This window comes from Coregonus clupeaformis, chromosome 10 (assembly GCF_020615455.1).
Source record: "Coregonus clupeaformis isolate EN_2021a chromosome 10, ASM2061545v1, whole genome shotgun sequence".
Classification (NCBI taxonomy): Eukaryota; Metazoa; Chordata; class Actinopteri; order Salmoniformes; family Salmonidae; genus Coregonus; species Coregonus clupeaformis.
Genome location: NC_059201.1, coordinates 17,747,238 through 17,767,313, shown reverse-complemented (window position 1 = coordinate 17,767,313; position 20,076 = coordinate 17,747,238). Strand labels below are relative to the sequence as shown.

General features: G+C 47.1%; 1 protein-coding gene across 2 annotated transcripts in view; it reads left to right on the top strand.

Annotated features, from left to right (window-relative positions):
- LOC121575242 (FYVE, RhoGEF and PH domain-containing protein 5) overlaps positions 1–20,076 on the top strand; it is a 74,543-nt gene that overhangs the window by 36,133 nt on the left and 18,334 nt on the right. The window contains exons 8-12 of one of the 2 annotated variants that reach the window (XM_045222865.1): positions 1,151–1,238; positions 5,733–5,783; positions 17,774–17,832; positions 18,122–18,193; positions 18,618–18,686. In XM_045222865.1, coding sequence (XP_045078800.1) covers positions 1,151–1,238; positions 5,733–5,783; positions 17,774–17,832; positions 18,122–18,193; positions 18,618–18,686 — 339 coding nt within the window. Of the gene's footprint in view, positions 1–1,147; positions 1,239–5,732; positions 5,784–17,773; positions 17,833–18,121; positions 18,194–18,617; positions 18,687–20,076 lie in introns of both variants that reach the window. The other variant, XM_041888211.2, reaches the window with a different exon arrangement.

The window sequence follows — 20,076 nt, the reverse complement described above, 5'->3', positions numbered from 1 at the left end:
AACACCAGACACAGATGAAAGGGGAAAAATATATGTATCTTTGCCATAAATGAATAGGGTAAACTTTTAATTATATTTGCTGACACCCTACAGAATTTTTTTGGCACCAGTAGAGTAACAATCTAGCTATATAAACCCGCCCCTCTACAAACACTCCTTCTCCGATGTTGGTTACAAGGCGGTACTTATTTAAATTAGGTAAGAGAATATCATGTTACCATTGGTGTATTAAAATTGTATAGTTAGGGTTATGTCACCCTATCCCCTTAACAATCCCGCCTCCTGAATCCATGTGTTTGACATGTGGGAGGGGACCAGTAACTTTATGTAGAAGCAACAGTCATTTTTCATACTTTGGTCATCATACTCTCCTGAGTGGCGCAGTGGTCTAAGGCACTGCATCGCAGTGCTAGCTGTGCCACTAGAGATCCTGGTTCGAATCCAGGCTCTGTCGTAGCAGGCTGTGACCGGGAGACCCATGGGGCGGCGCGCAATTGGCCCAGCGTCGTCCAGGGTAGGGGAGGGAATGGCCGGCAGGGATGTAGCTCAGTTGATAGAGCATGGCGTTTGCAACGCCAGGGTTGTGGGTTCGATTCCCACAGGGGGTATGAAAAAATAATAATAATGTAAGTCGCTCTGGATAAGAGCGTCTGCTAAATGACGTAAATGTAAATGTAAATCATACTTTGATCTGGTTTCGTCCAAATATCATCACATTTCATGAAAAACATGATTTTGACTGTTCAAAATTGAACACCTCCCATCACAAAAAGGTTCTGGTTCGAACCTTTACACAGGGGTTCCTCGAGGACCCTTTTCAGAGGGGTGCCTCAAGGAACCTTTTGAAAATGGAAAGGTTCCGCCGGTATGGCAACCCAAAAGGATCTTCCAGGCATCTTGACTTCTAAGAGTGTGGAGTGCAATTTACACAGCTCTGTCCTCCTCCCACCCGCTCCTTTTCTCCCTTTCTCTTTATTTTCTCTGTCTCTCTACTCATCTGTCAGTGCAAAAGCTCATCATTTGTTCAATCTTTCTCTTACTGTAGCAGTGTAGACTTTTCGGAATGGTATAGACATAGGAAATAGCTTTGTGTTATGTGTAGGCTATCAGTAATATGTCTGTCTGTTTGTCTGTCTTTCTTTCCCAGCAGCAGAGTCTGGCTGGGGACAATGTCTCTCTCAAACACCAGCTTCTGCAGGTCATCATACGGGTGGCTCAATACTGCATGCTCCTCACCGGTAAGTAAGTAAGAGTGTGTGTGTGTGTGTGAATCATATTTGATTACGTACAGTGGGGAAAAAAAGTATTTAGTCAGCCACCAATTGTGCAAGTTCTTCCACTTAAAAAGATGAGAGAGGCCTGTAATTTTCATCATAGGTACATGTCAACTATGACAGACAAAATTAGATTTTTTTTTACAGAAAATCACATTGTAGGATTTTTAATGAATTTATTTGCAAATTATGGTGGAAAATAAGTATTTGGTCAATAACAAAAGTTTCTCAATACTTTGTTATATACAGTGGGGCAAAAAAGTATTTAGTCAGCCACCAATTGCGCAAGTTCTCCCACTTAAAAAGATGAGAGAGGCCTGTAATTTTCATCATAGGTACACGTCAACTATGACAGACAAATTGAGAAAAAAAAATCCAGAAAATCCCATTGTAGGATTTTTTATGAATTTATTTGCAAATTATGGTGGAAAATAAGTATTTGGTCACCTACAAACAAGCAAGATTTCTGGCTCTCACAGACCTGTAACTTCTTCTTTAAGAGGCTCCTCTGTCCTCCACTCGTTACCTGTATTAATGGCACCTGTTTGAACTTGTTATCAGTATAAAAGACACCTGTCCACAACCTCAAACAGTCACACTCCAAACTTCACAATGGCCAAGACCAAAGAGCTGTCAAAGGACACCAAAAACAAAATTGTAGACCTGCACCAGGCTGGGAAGACTGAATCTGCAACAGGTAAGCAGCTTGGTTTGAAGAAATCAACTGTGGGAGCAATTATTAGGAAATGGAAGACATACAAGACCACTGATAATCTCCCTCGATCTGGGGCTCCATGCAAGATCTCACCCCGTGGGGTCAAAATGATCACAAGAACGGTGAGCAAAAATCCCAGAACCACACGGGGGGACCTAGTGAATGACCTGCTGAGAGCTGGGACCAAAGTAACAAAGCCAACCATCAGTAACACACTACGCCGCCAGGGACTCAAATCCTGCAGTGCGAGACGTGTCCCCCTGCTTAAGCCAGTACATGTCCAGGCCCGTCTGAAGTGCATTTGGATGATCCAGAAGAGGATTGGGAGAATGTCATATGTTCAGATGAAACCAAAATATAACTTTTTGGTAAAAACTCAACTCGTCATGTTTGGAGGACAAAGAATGCTGAGTTGCATCCAAAGAACACCATACCTACTGTGAAGCATGGGGTTGGAAACATCATGCTTTGGGGCTGTTTTTCTGCAAAGGGACCAGGACGACTGATCCGTGTAAAGGAAAGAATGAATGGGGCCATGTATCGTGAGATTTTGAGTGAAACCCTCCTTCCATCAGCAAGGGCATTGAAGATGAAACGTGGCTGGGTCTTTCAGCATGACAATGATCCCAAACACACCGCCCGGGCAACGAAGGAGTGGCTTCGTAGAAGCATTTCAAGGTCCTGGAGTGGCCTAGCCAGTCTCCAGATCTCAACCCCATAGAAAATATTTGGAGGGAGTTGAAAGTCTGTGTTGCCCAGCGACAGCCCCAAAACATCACTGCTCTAGAGGAGATCTGCATGGAGGAATGGGCCAAAATACCAGCAACAGTGTGTGAAAACCTTGTGAAGACTTACAGAAAACGTTTGACCTGTGTCATTGCCAACAAAGGGTATATAACAAAGTATTGAGAAACTTTTGTTATTGACCAAATACTTATTTTCCACCATCATATGCCAATAAATTCATTAAAAATCCTACAATGTGATTTTCTGGATTTTTTCTTCTATTTTTGTCTGTCATAGTTGACGTGTACCTATGATGAAAATTACAGGCCTCTCTCATCTTTTTAAGTGGGAGAACTTGCACAATTGGTGGCTGACTAAATACTTTTTTTCCCCACTGTACCCTTTGTTGGCAATGACACAGATCAAACGTTTTCTGTAAGTCTTCACAAGGTTTTCACACACTGTTGCTGGTATTTTGGCCCTTTCCTCCATGCAGATCTCCTCTAGAGCAGTGATGTTTTGGGGCTGTTGCTGGGCAACACGGACTTTCAACTCCTTCCAAAAATGTTCTATGGGGTTGAGATCTGGAGACTGGCTATGCCACTCCAGGACCTTGAAATGCTTCTTACGAAGCCACTCCTTCGTTGCCCGGGCGGTGTGTTTGGGATCATTGTCATGCTGAAAGACCCAGCCACGTTTCATCTTCAATGCCCTTGCTGATGGAAGGAGGTTTTCACTCAAAATCTCACGATACATGGCCCCATTCATTCTTTCCTTTACACGGATCAGTCGTCCTGGTCCCTTTGCAGAAAAACAGCCCCAAAGCATGATGTTTCCACCCCCATGCTTCACAGTAGGTATGGTGTTCTTTGGATGCAACTCAGCATTCTTTGTCCTCCAAACACGACGAGTTGAGTTTTTACCAAAAAGTTATATTTTGGTTTCATCTGACCAGATGACATTGTCCCAATCCTCTTCTGGATCATCCAAATGCACTCTAGCAAACTTCAGACGGGCCTGGACATGTACTGGCTTAAGCAGGGGGACACGTCTGGCACTGCAGGATTTGAGTCCCTGGCGGCGTAGTGTGTTACTGATGGTAGGCTTTGTTACTTTGGTCCCAGCTCTCTGCAGGTCATTCACTAGGTCCCCCTGTGTGGTTCTGGGATTTTTGCTCACCGTTCTTGTGATCATTTTGACGCCACGGGGTGAGATCTTGCGTGGAGCCCCAGATCGAGGGAGATTATCAGTGGTCTTGTATGTCTTCCATTTCCTAATAATTGCTCCCACAGTCCCGTGGTCCTCTGTAGCTCAGCTGGTAGAGCACGGTGCTTGTAACGCCAAGGTAGTGGGTTCGATCCCCGGGACCACCCATACACAAAAAATGGCTAAATGGCATATTATTATTATTATTATTATATTGATTTCTTCAAACCAAGCTGCTTACCTATTGCAGATTCAGTCTTCCCAGCCTGGTGCAGGTCTACAATTTTGTTTCTGGTGTCCTTTGACAGCTCTTTGGTCTTGGCCATAGTGGAGTTTGGAGTGTGACTGTTTGAGGTTGTGGACAGGTGTCTTTTATACTGATAACAAGTTCAAACAGGTGCCATTAATACAGGTAACGAGTGGAGGACAGAGGAGCCTCTTAAAGAAGAAGTTACAGGTCTGTGAGAGCCAGAAATCTTGCTTGTTTGTAGGTGACCAAATACTTATTTTCCACCATAATTTGCAAATAAATTCATTAAAAATCCTACAATGTGATTTTCTGGATTTTTTTTCCTAAATTTGTCTGTCATAGTTGACGTGTACCTATGATGAAAATTACAGGCCTCTCTCATCTTTTTAGGTGGGAGAACTTGCACAATTGGTGGCTGACTAAATACTTTTTTCCCCCACTGTATATCGAAACATTTATACATAAAAAATTTACACTACCGGTCATACGTTTTAGAACACCTACTCATTCAAGGGTTTTCTTTATATTTACTATTTTCTACATTGTAGAATAATAGTGAAGACATCAAAACTATGAAATAACACATATGGAATCATGTAATAACCAAAAAAATGTTAAACAAATCAAAATATATTTTATATTTGAGATTCTTCAAATAGCCACCCTTTGCCTTGATGACAGCTTTGCACACTCTTAGCATTCTCTCAACCAGCTTCATGAGGTAGTCACCTGGAATGCATTTCAATTAACAGGTGTGCCTTCTTTAAAGTTAATTTGTGTAATCAGTTGTGTTGTGACAAGGTAGGGGGGGTATACAGAAGATAGCCCTATTTGGTAAAAGATCAAGTCCAAATTATGGCAAGAACAGCTCAAATAAGCAAAGCGAAATGACAGTCTATCATTACTTTAAGACATGAAAGTCAGTCAATACGGAACATTTCAAGAACTTTGAACATTTCTTCAAGTGCAGTTGCAAAAACCATCAAGCGCTATAATGAAACTGGCTCTCATGAGGACCGCCACAGGAATGGAAGACCCAGAGTTACCTCTGCTGCAGAGGATAAGTTCATTGGTTACCAGCCTCAGAAATTGCAGCCCAAATAAATGCATATCTCAACATCAACTGTTCAGAGAAGACTGTGTGAATCAGGCCTTCATGGTCGAATTGCAGCAAAGAAACCACTACTAAAGGACACCAATAAGAAGAGACTTGCTTGGTCCAAGAAACACGAGCAATGGACATTAGACTGGTTGAGACAATGCCAAGATTGTGCTAAGCTGTCATCAACGCAAAGGGTGAAGAATCTCAAATATAAAATATATTTTGATTTGTTTAACACTTTTTTGGTTACTACATGATTCCATATGTTATTTCATAGTTTTTACAATGTAGAAAATAGTAAAAATAAAGGAAAAACCCTTCAATGAGTAGGTGTTCTAAAACTTTTGACCGGTAGGGTATATGATGAAAATGATCTCATAATATCTCATCTTACTGTGGTTCAATCAATGGCCATGTGTCTTTTCTCAATTGCTGCTGTTTGTTTTCCTCCTCCTCCAGATTACCTGAACAACCTCTCCCCAGACTCTAAAGAATACGAAGATACACAAGGTACAGTAGACCTCTGCTATAAGCACTAGCTATGGTATAGTTAAGCAATAATGCCTGAGGAGGTGTGGTATATGGCCAATACAATATACCATGGCTAAGGGCTGTTCTTATGCACAACGTAACGCGGAGTACCTGGATACAGCCCTTTCCCTGAGGTGCCTTATTGCTATTATAAACTGGTTACAAAAGTAATTAGAGCAGTAAAAATACATGTTTTGTCATACCCGTGGTATACGGTCTGATATACCACGGCTGTCAGCCAATCAGCATCCAGGGCTTGAACCACCCAGCTTATAATACCTCCTCTGTCTGTATTGCATTATTCACAAGAGGGCCATGTCGGCTCTGTTTGTATGTGTTTATAAGGGATTTATTTGGGCTCATTTGGCCTTTTTTAGTAACTCACAAGGGAGCCGTTTTGGCCCTATGTTTTTCTTTGTGTGTGGCTAAATCACTAGGGAGACATTTTGGCTGTCTTGTCTCTGTGTACTGTTTGTGCAATTCATGAGTGGGTAGCTACTGTGCTATCTCTGGCCCGTGTTTGACTGTGCACAGCAAATTCTCCAGTGTTAAATCAACACTGGAGTCCACAATTTTGAGTTATCGTGGAAATTCTTACACAGGGACACTGAAAGTCAATCTTAAATGAATCATTGTTTATAATCAGCGCGCTGGAGAGGTTCCAACCAACTCAATGCATGTTGATCAGGAGCTCTACCCAGGGCAGTCCTGTTACATTTACATTTTAGTCATTTAGCAGACGCTCTTATCCAGAGCGACTTACAGTTAGTGAATACATATTTTTTTTTATACTGGCCCCCCGTGGGAATCGAACCCACAACCCTGGCGTTGCAAACGCCATGCTCTAACTGAGCTACATCCCTGCCGGCCATTCCCTCCCCTACCCTGGACGACGCTGGGCCAATTGTGCGCCGCCCATGAGTCTCCCGGTCGCGGCCGGCTGCGACAGAGCCTGGATTCGAACCAGGATCTCTAGTGGCACAGTTAGCACTGCGATGCAGTGCCTTAGACCACTGCGCCACTCAGGAGTACTGTTAGATCCTTATATACTGGTTACAGACACGTTACATACAATTGAAGTCGGAAGTTTACATACACCTTAGCCAAATACATTTAAACTCAGTTTTTCACAATCCCTGACATTTAATCCCAGTAAACATTCCCTGTTTTAGGTCAGTTAGGATCACCACTTTATTTTAAGAATGTGAAATGTCAGAATAATAGTGGAGAGAATGATTTATTTCAGCTTTGATTTCTTTCATCACATTCCCAGTGGGTCAGAAGTTTACATCACTCAATTAGTATTTGGTAGCATTGCCTTTAAATTGTTTAACTTGGGTCAAATGTTTCGGGTAGCCACAACTTTGGAAGTATGCTTGGGGTCATTGTCCATTTGGAAGACCCATTTGCGACCAAGCTTTAACTTCCTGACTGATGTCTTGAAATGTTGCTTCAATATATCCACATAATTTTCCTTCCTCATGATGCCATCTATTTTGTGAAGTGCACCAGTCCCTCCTGCAGCAAAGCACCCCCACAGCATGATGCTGCCACCCCAGTGCTTCACGGTTGGGATGGTGTTATTCGGCTTGCAAGTTTCCCCCCTTTTTCCTCCAAACATAACGATGGTCATTATGGCCAAACAGTTCTATTTTTGTTACATCAGACCAGAGGACATTTCTCCAAAAAATTCCATCTTTGTCCCCATGTGCAGTTGCAAACCGTAGTCTGGCTTTTATATGGCGGTTTTGGAGCAGTGGCTTCTTCCTTGCTGAGCGGCCTTTCAGGTTATGTTGATATGGGACTCGTTTTACTGTGGATATAGATACTTTTGTACCTGTTTCCTCCAGCATCTTCACAAGGTCCTTTGCTGTTGTTCTGGGATTTATTTGCACTTTTCGCACCAAGGTACGTTCATCTCTAGGAGACAGAACGCGTCTCCTTCCTGAGCGGTATGACGGCTGCATGGTCCCATGGTGTTTATACTTGCGTACTATTGTTTGTACAGATGAATGTGGTACCGTCAGGCGTTTGGAAATTGCTCCCAAGGATGAAGCAGACTTGTGGAGGTCTACACATTTTTTTCTAAGGTCTTGGCTGATTTCTTTTGATTTTCCCACGATGTCAAGCAAAGAGGCACTGAGTTTGAAGGTAGGCCTTGAAATACATCCACAGGTACACCTCCAATTGACTTAAATTATGTCAATTAGCCTATCAGAAGCTTCTAAAGCCATGACATCATTTTCTGGAATTTTCCAAGCTGTTTAAAGGCACAGTCAACTTAGTGTACAGTGGGGAAAAAAAGTATTTAGTCAGCCACCAATTGTGCAAGTTCTCCCACTTAAAAAGATGAGAGAGGCCTGTAATTTTCATCATAGGTACACGTCAACTATGACAGACAAATTGAGAATTATTTTCTCCAGAAAATCACATTGTAGGATTTTTAATGAATTTATTTGCAAATTATGGTGGAAAATAAGTATTTGGTCACCTACAAACAAGCAAGATTTCTGGCTCTCACAGACCTGTAACTTCTTCTTTAAGAGGCTCCTCTGTCCTCCACTCGTTACCTGTATTAATGGCACCTGTTAGAATTGTTATCAGTATAAAAGACACCTGTCCACAACCTCAAACAGTCACACTCCAAACTCCACTATGGCCAAGACCAAAGAGCTGTCAAAGGACACCAGAAACAAAATTGTAGACCTGCACCAGGCTGGGAAGACTGAATCTGCAATAGGTAAGCAGCTTGGTTTGAAGAAATCAACTGTGGGAGCAATTATTAGGAAATGGAAGACATACAAGACCACTGATAATCTCCCTCGATCTGGGGCTCCACGCAAGATCTCACCCTGTGGTGTCAAAATGATCACAAGAACGGTGAGCAAAAATCCCAGAACCACACGGGGGGACCTAGTGAATGACCTGCAGAGAGCTGGGACCAAAGTAACAAAGCCTACCATCAGTAACACACTACGCCGCCAGGGACTCAAATCCTGCAGTGCCAGATGTGTCCCCCCTGCTTAAGCCAGTACATGTCCAGGCCCGTCTGAAGTTTGCTAGAGTGCATTTGGATGATCCAGAAGAGGATTGGGAGAATGTCATATGGTCAGATGAAACCAAAATAGAACTTTTTGGTAAAAACTCAACTCGTCGTGTTTGGAGGACAAAGAATGCTGAGTTGCATCCAAAGAACACCATACCTACTGTGAAGCATGGGGGTGGAAACATCATGCTTTGGGGCTGTTTTTCTGCAAAGGGACCAGGACGACTGATCCGTGTATAGGAAAGACTGAATGGAGCCATGTATCGTGAGATTTTGAGTGAAAACCTCCTTCCATCAGCAAGGGCATTGAAGATGAAACGTGGCTGGGTCTTTCAGCATGACAATGATCCCAAACACACCGCCCGGGCAACGAATTAGTGGCTTCGTAAGAAGCATTTCAAGGTCCTGGAGTGGCCTAGCCAGTCTCCAGATCTCAACCCCATAGAAAATCTTTGGAAGGAGTTGAAAGTCTGTGTTGCCCAGCAACAGCCCCATAACATCACTGCTCTAGAGGAGATCTGCATGGAGGAATGGGCCAAAATACCATCAACAGTGTGTGAAAACCTTGTGAAGACTTACAGAAAACGTTTGACCTGTGTCATTGCCAACAAAGGGTATATAACAAAGTATTGAGAAACTTTTGTTATTGACCAAATACTTATTTTCCACCATAATAGCAAATAAATTCATTAAAAATCCTACAATGTGATTTTCTGGATTTTTTTTCCTCATTTTGTCTGTCATAGTTGACGTGTACCTATGATGAAAATTACAGACCTCTCTCACCTTTTTAAGTGGGAGAACTTGCACAATTGGTGGCTGACTAAATACTTTTTTTCCCCACTGTATGTAAACTTCTGACCCACTGGAATTCTGATACAGTGAATTATAAGTGAAATAAGTTGTCTGTATACAATTGTTGGAAAAATTACTTGTGTCATGCACAAAGTAGATGTCCTAACCGAATTGCCAAAACTATAGTTTGTTAACAACGAGTTTTAATGACTCCAACCTAAGTGTATGTAAACTTCAGACTTCAACTGTAGGCATAGTTCATAGGGTTGGTTCCGGCATGTGTCTGGCACCATCTCCTATCTTAATTTATAGAACATATTCTGGGCGTTCTGCCAGATGGTCCTAAGGATGGGGTCATGGTTGTTGAATTCATGAATTTTCAGTTCTGTGGACTTCACCAAGTGCGTTCCTACTGTAGGTGAATGTTATCATTAAAATTAAACTGTTTATGACAATATAGATATCAGGTGTTTTTTTGTAGGTTTTTTCTTTTACCAGTATTTCCAGCATTATCCACTTGATTTGCTGTAGACAAAACATCATAGGAAATGCTCTTTAATTGACACACGTTGTCTCCAATCAATCATTCAATTTCTGGTTGTGCGTGAGTATTTGGTGGGGGGATCGCCTAAGCCAAGGGAGGCGTAGCTCTATGAATCTTAATTGCACAAAGCCTATTATTTGGCAGGGAATACTATTTGTAGATCAGTGATTTTACACCTCACTTTTCTCAAGCTGATCCTCTCCAACAGACTCAATCCCTGATCATCGGAGGTTATACAAATGGGGCAATTAGGACAGTTAAAGGGGAGAGACTATGAATCCAACCAGAACATTAAAAAAAAATAGAAATCAGAATATCGCTTTAAAAAAGAGTGTGCCAATACCCCGCTGGGAAGTTCTTTGCAGATGACAACAATATATTCTGCAAAACCTGCAATTTAGCATTAGATTATAAACGGAAAGACAGTTTAGACAGCCATCTGAAATAATAACAAATTACAATACATTGTCTCAGAAGAAAGCTTCTACACAAGACAATTTAGATAGGCAGCAGGTCGTGGAGGATATAGTGAAACAGTCTCATCCTTACATAACAAGACAACGTCAATCAACAAAAATATTTCACAACGTATTTGTTGTCTGTTCTTAACATATGGGTATGATAAGCATTTTTATATCAGAAAATGTAGAGGGGGAAATGTGGACTATTTTCTGAACATAAATGGGTAGCGTATTTTCATTCGCTATAGAAATAACAACTCAACAACCTCTCCAATTCTGTTAAGCGCAGGTACTCTGAATGATATGCCGAATAGGCAAAATTGCCACAGAGGATATTGTAATGACCTGACTAGATCATAAAAGAACAACTGTCCAGACAGAGGCTTGAGTTTATGAATGGACGGTTTATTAAACCAACTTTACACAGGCTACTGTTTGGCCATAGCCCACGCCAAATAAATGAAAGATAACCCACAAGCCAATCGTGACCTTCTCTTGTGAGGCCCAGACGTAAAAAGAGAGAGAACAAAGGCTAAACCTGGTCTTAACTTCCAATGCTCCATCCCCCTGCCCAACCCCCCTCCACGCCACTCCGCCAACCGCCAGGATGCCCGGCATCAGAACATTCCAGGCATTCCCGTGATTGGCAGATAGCAGGTTGATTGACATGTCGGACCCCGCGAACACTGGGTACTGGTAGGTACAACACAACCATCTACTAGCCTAACACATAACACACAGCTGTCTGTGCGGGTCGCTACACAGCCCCCCACCACAAAGTCCCTCGTCCCCGAGGGAACAAACAAAGTCTCTGAAGCGACCCGGAGGTCTCCTTTGCCTGCGTGGCTGTGATGGCCGCAGAGTGCCCCTCTGGGAACCAGGGGATGAAGGCAAGGACATGGGGGACAAGGAAGCGGGAACGGGTAATACAGTCCGTGGCTCTGGGGAACCACGCGGTGACACAGGGGGAGTGGGCTGTCTGGAGCCTTGTCTGCGGCACCTGGGGGTGGGTGCCTGGAGAATGTCATTGCCAGAGAGGGGAATTGTGGGGGGTTCCTGGGGTTTGGGGAGAAGAGGCCCCTCTATATGGGGCTAACCTGTCCCGGTGCAGTGTCACCTTTCTCCCCCTGGGAGAAAGCTGCACCCGGTAAACAACCTCCCCTACCCTCTCCAGGACACTGCAGGGTCCCACCCAGTGACTGTCCAACTTGGGGCATCTGCCTTTTTTCCTTAGCGGGCTGTAGACCCAGACCAGCTCCCCAGCCACAAAGTGCCTTCCCCGGGTGTGCACGTCATAGTTCCTCTTCTGCCTCACACCTGCATTCAGCAGCTGCTCTCTGGCGAAGGTGTGGGCTGTCTCCAGGCGGTCCTGGAGTCTCCGGGCATACTCCGGCCCCGGGGAAACATGAGGGCTATCCAGGGGCCGACCAAACGCCATCTCCGCAGGGGGTACGGATCTCTCTCCCCAGCATGAGGAGGGCAGGCGTGCAGGAGGTGGAGTCTTGGACAGCGGAGCGGCATGCCATGAGGACCATAGGCAGGTGCTTGTCCCAGTCACGCTGGTGTTTGGAAGAGACGATGGCCAGCTGCTGTCCAAGCGTTTTGTTGAAGCGCTCCACAAGGCCATCACTTTGAGGATGGAGAGGAGTAGTGCGGGTCTTGTGCATACCCAGCCTCTCACACATGGTGGCGAACACACGGGACTCAAAGTTTCTGCCTTGGTCGCTGTGGATGGACTCTGCAGCTCCAAACCTGCTGAACATCCCCGCTGTCAGGCGCCGACGATGGTCTCTGCCTCCTGGTCAGGCAGAGCATAGGCCTCGGGCCACTTTGTGAAATAGTCCATGGCCGTGAGCACCCAGCGGTTTCCACTGTCTGTGGTGAGGAACGGCCCAACTACATCCACTCCCACCCTCTCCATGGGAGCCCCCACTGGGAACTGTTGGAGCTGAGCATGAGAGCAGCCTGGGGGCCCTTTCTCGCTGTGCAGTTGTCACAGCGGCGGCAAAAGTCTTCCACATCCCTCTTGTGCTGCCCCCCAGTAAAAGCCCTGACGGAGGCGGCGCAGTGTTTTTGTGACCCCAAAGTGTCCAGTCCCCACCCCCCCATGAGTACTCTGGAGCACAGCCTCCCCGCAATGCTTTTGGGACCACCACCTGCCACCTCTCCTCCCCGTAGCTGACTCCTTCCATGCCCGCTGTAACACGCCATCAGCCAGCCGCAGTCGCTCAAACTTTGACCACAACCCTTTGGTCGCGAGTGAGAGCGCTGTCACCTCTTCCCATGGTGGCCTCACCTGCGCCTCTACCCACTGTAGCACTGGCTGTAGGTCTGTGTCCCGTCCCCTGCTGCTGCCCCCCATTCAGCCACGTCGACAGTCTGCAGCTCACAGCAGACAGGCCCGCTCGCCCGACACACTGTGGCACAGACCCCCCTCCTCTGCACACAGCTCTCTCTCCCGTCCCTCTCTCCGTTCACAGTGGCGGCAGCCGTCTGCAGTACAGGGCCGACGGGACATGGCGTCGGCGTTGGAGTGGCGTGCCCCTGCCCAGTGCACCACCGTGAAGTCATACGGCTGAAGCTCCTCCAACCAGCGTGCCACCTGCCCCTCTGGCTCTCTGAAAGACATGAGCCACTGGAGAGCAGAGTGGTCAGTCCTTACAGTAAAGGGCAGACCACCCAGGTAGTACTTGAAGTGTTTGACGGAAGCCACAACAGCCAAGAGCTCCCGCCGGGTGACACAGTAGCGGCGCTCATGTTTGTCAAATGTTTTGCTGAAGTACGCCACCGCTTTCTCCCCCTCTGGCCCCACCTGGGCCAGCACCCCACCCATGCCCACATTGCTCGCGTCTGTGTCCAGGATAAAGGGCAATGTGAAGTCAGGGGGGGCGAGCACGGGGGCCTCGATCAGTGCACGTTTGAGGGTGTTGAACGCCTCCTCACACTCCACTGTCCAAGTGAAAGCCTTGTCCTTCGGCAGCAGGCGGTTCAGTGGAGCAGCAACGCTTGAGAAGCCCCGTACAATCCTCCTGTAGTACGAGGCCAGGCCCAGGAAGCTCTTCAGCTGACGCTGGTCGGTGGGGGTGGGCCAGTCTCTGACAGCCGCTACCTTGTCCTCCATGGTGCTGATCCCCTCCTTCCCCACTCGGTGGCCCAAGAAGGACACCTCTCTCCTCATGAAGTGGCACTTCTCGGGGTGGAGCTTCAGACCTGCGGCAGCCACACTCTCCAGCACACACCGTAGCGCCCCCAGGGCTGACTGGAAGGAGCTGCCAGGGGCCAGGATGTCATCGAGGTATACCAGACACTGCTGTCGGGGGATGCCATCCAGCACCCTGTCCATCAAACGCTCAAAAGTAACTGGAGCGTTGCACAGGCCAAAGCACAGGACCTTGAACTGCCAGTGTCCTCTGTTAGTGGAGAACGCAGTTTTGGCTCTGGCCTCTGGGGAGAGGGGCACCTGCCAGTAGCCACTGCGGAGGTCTAGTGAGGAGAACCAGGAGGACCCCCTAACCAGGTCCAGCGACTCATCGATACGTGGTATGGGGTATGAGTCCTTCCTGGTTACCTCATTCAGCCGCCTGTAGTCCGCACAGAACCTCAGCTTGCCCCCCTTCTTCGGAACCATGACGACTGGCGCCGCCCAGGGGCTGTCTAAGGGCTCAATGAAGTCTGCCCGCTGCATCTCCAACACAGCCTTGTCTGCCGCCTCCTGGCGTGCCAGCGGGATACGGCGGGGGACGCATCTTGATAGGTCAAAGCATCACCTGTGTCGATCTCATGCTGCACCAGATGAGTCTGACCCACCTCTTCCTCACTCAGCGCAAAGCTGTCTCTGAATTCAAACAGCAACTGCCTCAACCGTTCCTGCTGCTCGGGGTCAAGACCAACACAGTTCCTCCCCCATATCTCCCTCACTGCAGACAGTGTCCTCTCCCCTCCCATCTGGGGTAGCTGGGCTGGGGGGGGCGCGGCCCGGGCTCACAGAGGACTGTGTCGTGGAGGTAGCTGGGGGAATGTAACGCAACGCCGTAGGTGACAGGGGGGCTGGGGAAAAGTCACACCCAGATGTGGGGGAGGGGGGGCAGCCATGAGTCTCTGCTGCTTTAACTGTTGGAGTAAAGGGTTTGTTGGGTTGAGTGAATGTGACATTAGGGGCCATGGTGACCTCTGGCCCTCCCTGGAAGCTCAGTGTGCCCCTATTTAGGTCTAACTGGCAGCCTGTGCTCCTAAGAAAGTCCAACCCCAGGATACAAGTGTCCTGCACAGCCGCCACTCACACAGGATGACGCACAGTCCTGCCCCCTACTGTCAGAGTCATTATTCCCTTCCCTTTCATGGGTGCCAGCTCACCTGTGACTGTGCGGAGCTGCACAGTTGTAGGCTCACACTGAGTCCAACCTGGCACAATATCTGGCCTCACCAGGGTTACTGTGGACCCAGTGTCCACCAGGGCGGAGCAGGGCACCCCCTCCACAGTGACAGGGACATGACAAAAGTCCCCAACACAGGTCCGGCCCACCACAACAACAGGCTCCATCCGCTTGCCCTCGTCTGCTTCTGGGGGAAGTGGTGCCTTGCTTCTCCGTCTGTGCCGGTGGGCTCCCCCTGAAGAAGATGGTGGTTGGGATAGAAAGCCAGGGGTCCGCACTACCCGGTCTATGCGGACCCCGAGCCGTTTCCCTGAGCTCTGGGGGACATGGGGCAATCTTGGCGCAGATGGCCTGGCTGGCCACAACCCCAGCAGACCCTGGGACCAGGGCGTGTGTTTCGTGCCGCCTGTAGCGACACAGCACAAATGAGTTCTGTCATTTCAGCCACCCATGCAGGCTTTTCCGGCTCCGGGCTGCTCTGCCCCCCAGCTCGCACAGAGGGTCTGTCTCCCTGCACCCCCACCAAAGCCCCAGCTGAAGCCCCAGCCCACACCAGCTCCCTCTCCAAAGCCATCTCCAAGGCTACCTGCAATGACTCAGGATGAGCCAGCTGGGTCTGTATGCGCAGCTCCGTAGGAGAGAGCGCCTGTATGAACTGGTCCCGTGCTAGCTCGCTCTGCACGGAGGGGGCATGTGAGCATATGCCCGCCGAGAGAGGCTCTCAATGTCATTAGCTAGCACCCGTAGAGGCTCTCCAGGCTGCCTGCGTCTATTACTCAGTTCGGAGCGCAGTAGCCCGGGCTGTACACACTGTCCATAGCGCCTCCTCAGTGCTCCCACTAAAGCACCATAATCACGTCTGTCCTCGGGGCTAATCAATATCAAACAGGCCAGAGCTTCATCTGTGAGGCATAAAGCCAACTGCAGTGCCCTATCTTCATCCGACCACCCCCTAAAATGAGCTAACAGTTCAAACTGAGCATGAAAAGCTTCCCAATCCGCCTTACCGAATACTTCGGGGTCTTAACGGATACGGACGCAGCCGGGAACTGGGCGCCGCCATGTTTGTTTACATCCTGAGCCCCAGATTCCTCGTCCCGCCGCGTCGACGTCACCCCCTTCGGTCCGCCCACCAGAATCCGCGCAAACACAGTCGACGAAGCACTCATGCCCGCTTCAGCCGCCATCACTCTAACGTCCTCCCTCAAGCGGCCTCTGGGCTCCGATGCCCTGGCGATCTCCTCAGGCAGAACCCCCGACGTCCATGCACACGCACCTCCTTGGCCATAATCGTCCCCTACCTCCACCTTCACTTTCGGATTCCCTCGAAGCATCTTCAACCCCCGTTCTCACCTACGGTAGCTAGCCACAGAAGTCAGCTAGCTAGCTGGCTAACTTTTATCAACGTTTTTACTTCTGACACCAATGTAATGACCTGACTAGATCATAAAAGAACAACTGTCCAGACAGAGGATTGAGTTTACGAATGGACGGTTTATTAAACCAACTTTACACAGGCTACTATTTGGCCGTAGCCCACGCCAAATAAATGAAAGATAACCCACAAGCCAATCGTGACCTTCTCTTGTGAGGCCCAGACGTAAAAAGAGAGAGAACAAAGGCTAAACCTGGTCTTAACTTCCAATGCTCCATCCCCCTGCCGAACCCCCCTCCACGCCACTCCGCCAACCGCCAGGATGCCCGGCATCAGAACATTCCAGGCATTCCCGTGATTGGCAGATAGCAGGTTGATTGACATGTCGGACCCCGCGAACACTGGGTACTGGTAGGTACAACACAACCATCTACTAGCCTAACACATAACACACAGCTGTCTGTGCGGGTCGCTACAATATATTCAGAACAGGTCGATTCATCCCCCTCAATAATTTCTTAAAAAATATGGGCCCCCCCAGATAGCAAATGAACACATCGTAAGCAATGGCAAAATGTGTAGAATAGCAGGCACAAAAAACAGTCCAACTTATCCTCTTTCTTAATTTTCAAACAAAAATGGGGTGTGCCTTTGGTGGTTCATCGACGTGTCATTCTGGTCATACGCGCCACAACCGACGTAGCTAGTTCGTTGGCTAAGATAGCCACTTGTAGCTAGCCAGTAACTCCTCCAGCATGTGTTGACGTCATTTCACAGGATTTGTTTTTGGACGGAAGCTGTAGAGATCGGTAAGAAATTGCATTTCTGTAGCCAAATATCTTGTTCATCCATTTTTTAAAGCATGAAATGACCTGGTATGATGGTGCATTGATCAGTTATACAGTTTAAAGCCTGTTATTTTTGCGGTTTTGCCCAAAGTTGATCTTTAAAGTAAGTGTCCAGTGTTTACAGATTTCTATTATATATGACCTATAATTAATTACTACCCCGGCCAAACCCAGACGACGCTGGGCCAATTGTGCGCCGCCCTATGGGACTGCCAATCACGGCCAGATTGTGATACAGCCTGGAATCAAACCAGGGTCTGTAGTGACGCCTCTAGCACTGAGATGCAGTGCTTAGACCGCTGCGGTAGACCGCTGATTGGCCAGCTCATCCTCCTCAGGAGGATGGCATCATCCTCTATGAGGAAATATCAAGCATTTTTTAAATGGTCTGTTTGATATACAAGTTTGAGGTGGGGGTTTTTAACAGTTTTTTCTCCAATTTATGCTTTGGCCACACAAATTGGTTCTCTGTACGTTTAGATGTTTGTTTTATCACCTCTTTACTTTCACTGTCTCCTCTCTCTCAGCTGCACTGGTGATAGTTTCAAACGTTGCGGATCAAGCCAATGACAGTTTGAAACATGGGGTGAGTTTCAAGTGCGAAGACGAGTGTTTGTGACAGTTCTTCCAACATGGTGTGTGTACAGTATGTGTGTGCGTGAATGCTTGCGTACATTCCTGCCTGTCTATCTATCCGCCTATTTGCCTGCCTGTCTGCTTGTGTGTGTGTTAGCGTGTACACTCAGTGTTGTGGGATGCACAACGTTTTATCTTTTAGTTGTTGCCATAACCTCTCATGCAAGCGGTCTCTCTCCCTTTCTCTCTCTCCACCCCCCCTCTCCCTCTCTCCCTCCCACTGTCTCTCTCTCTCTCAGGAGAACCTGCTACGTCTGGTCAACATAGAGTACAGTGTTCGAGGCCAGAGGGATCTGCTCCAGCCTGGCAGGGTGAGCTCCATCCTGCCTGCCTGATAACACCATTGTTTCTGCCCAGGGCTCCGGGCACCCTCCACCTCTCCATCCCGCCCGTGTCGCCCTTTATATAACCAGTCAGCTGGGAATCCCCTGGCCCTCTCTCTGTGTCTGGGTGGGGTGGAGTAGAGCGGGCACACACACTTTTAAAGGACCCTTTAAAAGCCCTCTCTCCAACTCTCTTGACTCAATGTTAAAACTGCAGAATGCTTCTCATACGTGGAACACTGCCTGCCCCCAATTACTATTTAATCTACTTCATGTCTGACTAGGGTTACAAAATGTTCAATAAATTCCCTGGTTTTCCAGAAATCCTGGTTGGAGGATTCAATTTTTCCTGCTTATTCCCTCCGAATTCCGGGACTCTGTCTGACCCTGTGTGTGTGTGTGTTGTTCTCAGGTGTTTGTGAAGGAGGGCACTCTGATGAAGGTCAGCAGGAAGTGCAGACAGCCACGCCACCTGTTTCTGGTAAATGTCACTTCCTGTTTGGAGGGAGGGTAGGACACTCACCAGCACAAACCTATAGATATACAACTGACAGAACAAGCAATGGGGTTTTTAGGCTAAAAATACCATTGTTTAACAGAATTTTCAATCGCAGTTTGCTCTAATTTTAACATGGTCACTGCACTTGTCATTATGACTACACAACTATGCACCATCTTGCTGCCATGTAAATGTAATGTGAAAAGGAGAAGCAGCAGTTCTGTTCTGTTTGCTCTATATCTATGGCCTGGTCCTCCCATGCCCAGACCCTGCTATTGAGAGCAGAGTTTCCTGGCAGGATGTTTCTGAATGGCTGCTTCCTTAGCTTCTCTTTACTGACGGGACGGGGAAGGTCAGCAACACTCCTCATACACCCACACACACACACTAGACCAGGTACTCGTTCTGTTGAACAATGCTGATACAGCCATACACACTAAACCTGGTCGTTTTTCTGTTGAACAATGCTGATACAGTCATACACACTAAACCTGGTCGTTTTTCTGTTGAACAATGCTGATACAGTCACACACACTAGACCTGGGGAAAACTCTATTTAAACCTCTTTATGTTAGTTCGTCCAATCATAACTGTCTTTAAGAAATAGAGCGAGATAGAAAGGTGTAATATTTAGTATGTAGATCAGTAGATGTTCACATGGATGTCGTACTATTGTTTTACCATATTAATCTAAAATTTTATCATTACTCATTACCGCAACCACCCAGATGCTGTAATCTTTCTAAAAAAGAACACACGCGTCCTAAGCACCCCTACATCTACACTCATGATATGGTAGTATGGGTCACATAACTGGGGTAGGAGAGGAGGAAGAGGAGGAGGGACAGGAGGAGGAGGATAGGGAGGGTGTCATTTATAAAGATATAACTCTAAATAGAGTAGCGGATTCAGACAGGCCATTCTTTAGCAGCCTGGCAGTGCAAGCCCCCTCTGTAACCATGCCAACAGAACACTCTGACTGTGCCATCTCAAAGTGAGAGAGAGGAATGTGGGCAAAAGAGAGAGAGAGCATAAAACAAGGAATGGTTTACTATGACAGAAAATTACAGAATTAAAGGGGATTTCCATCTTTTTTCAAATGTCCAGCCCTCTCAGTGGCAGTAAACAAAGATAGAGAATAGAGTTACAGAGTTAAAGGGGCAATCTGCAGTTGTTACATCCATTTTGGACATATAAATTAGTGTTATATACCCATTGAGTCTTGAAGAATATATCACTTATAAATAAATGCCTCATAAGCTTAGTTCAACTGTCGTACCCCATCAGAACCCCAAATATAAGGTTGTTTAACTCCAATGTTTGTAAACAAAGTAAATGTAAACAAACACTGTATCCTCAAAACATAGCCTCA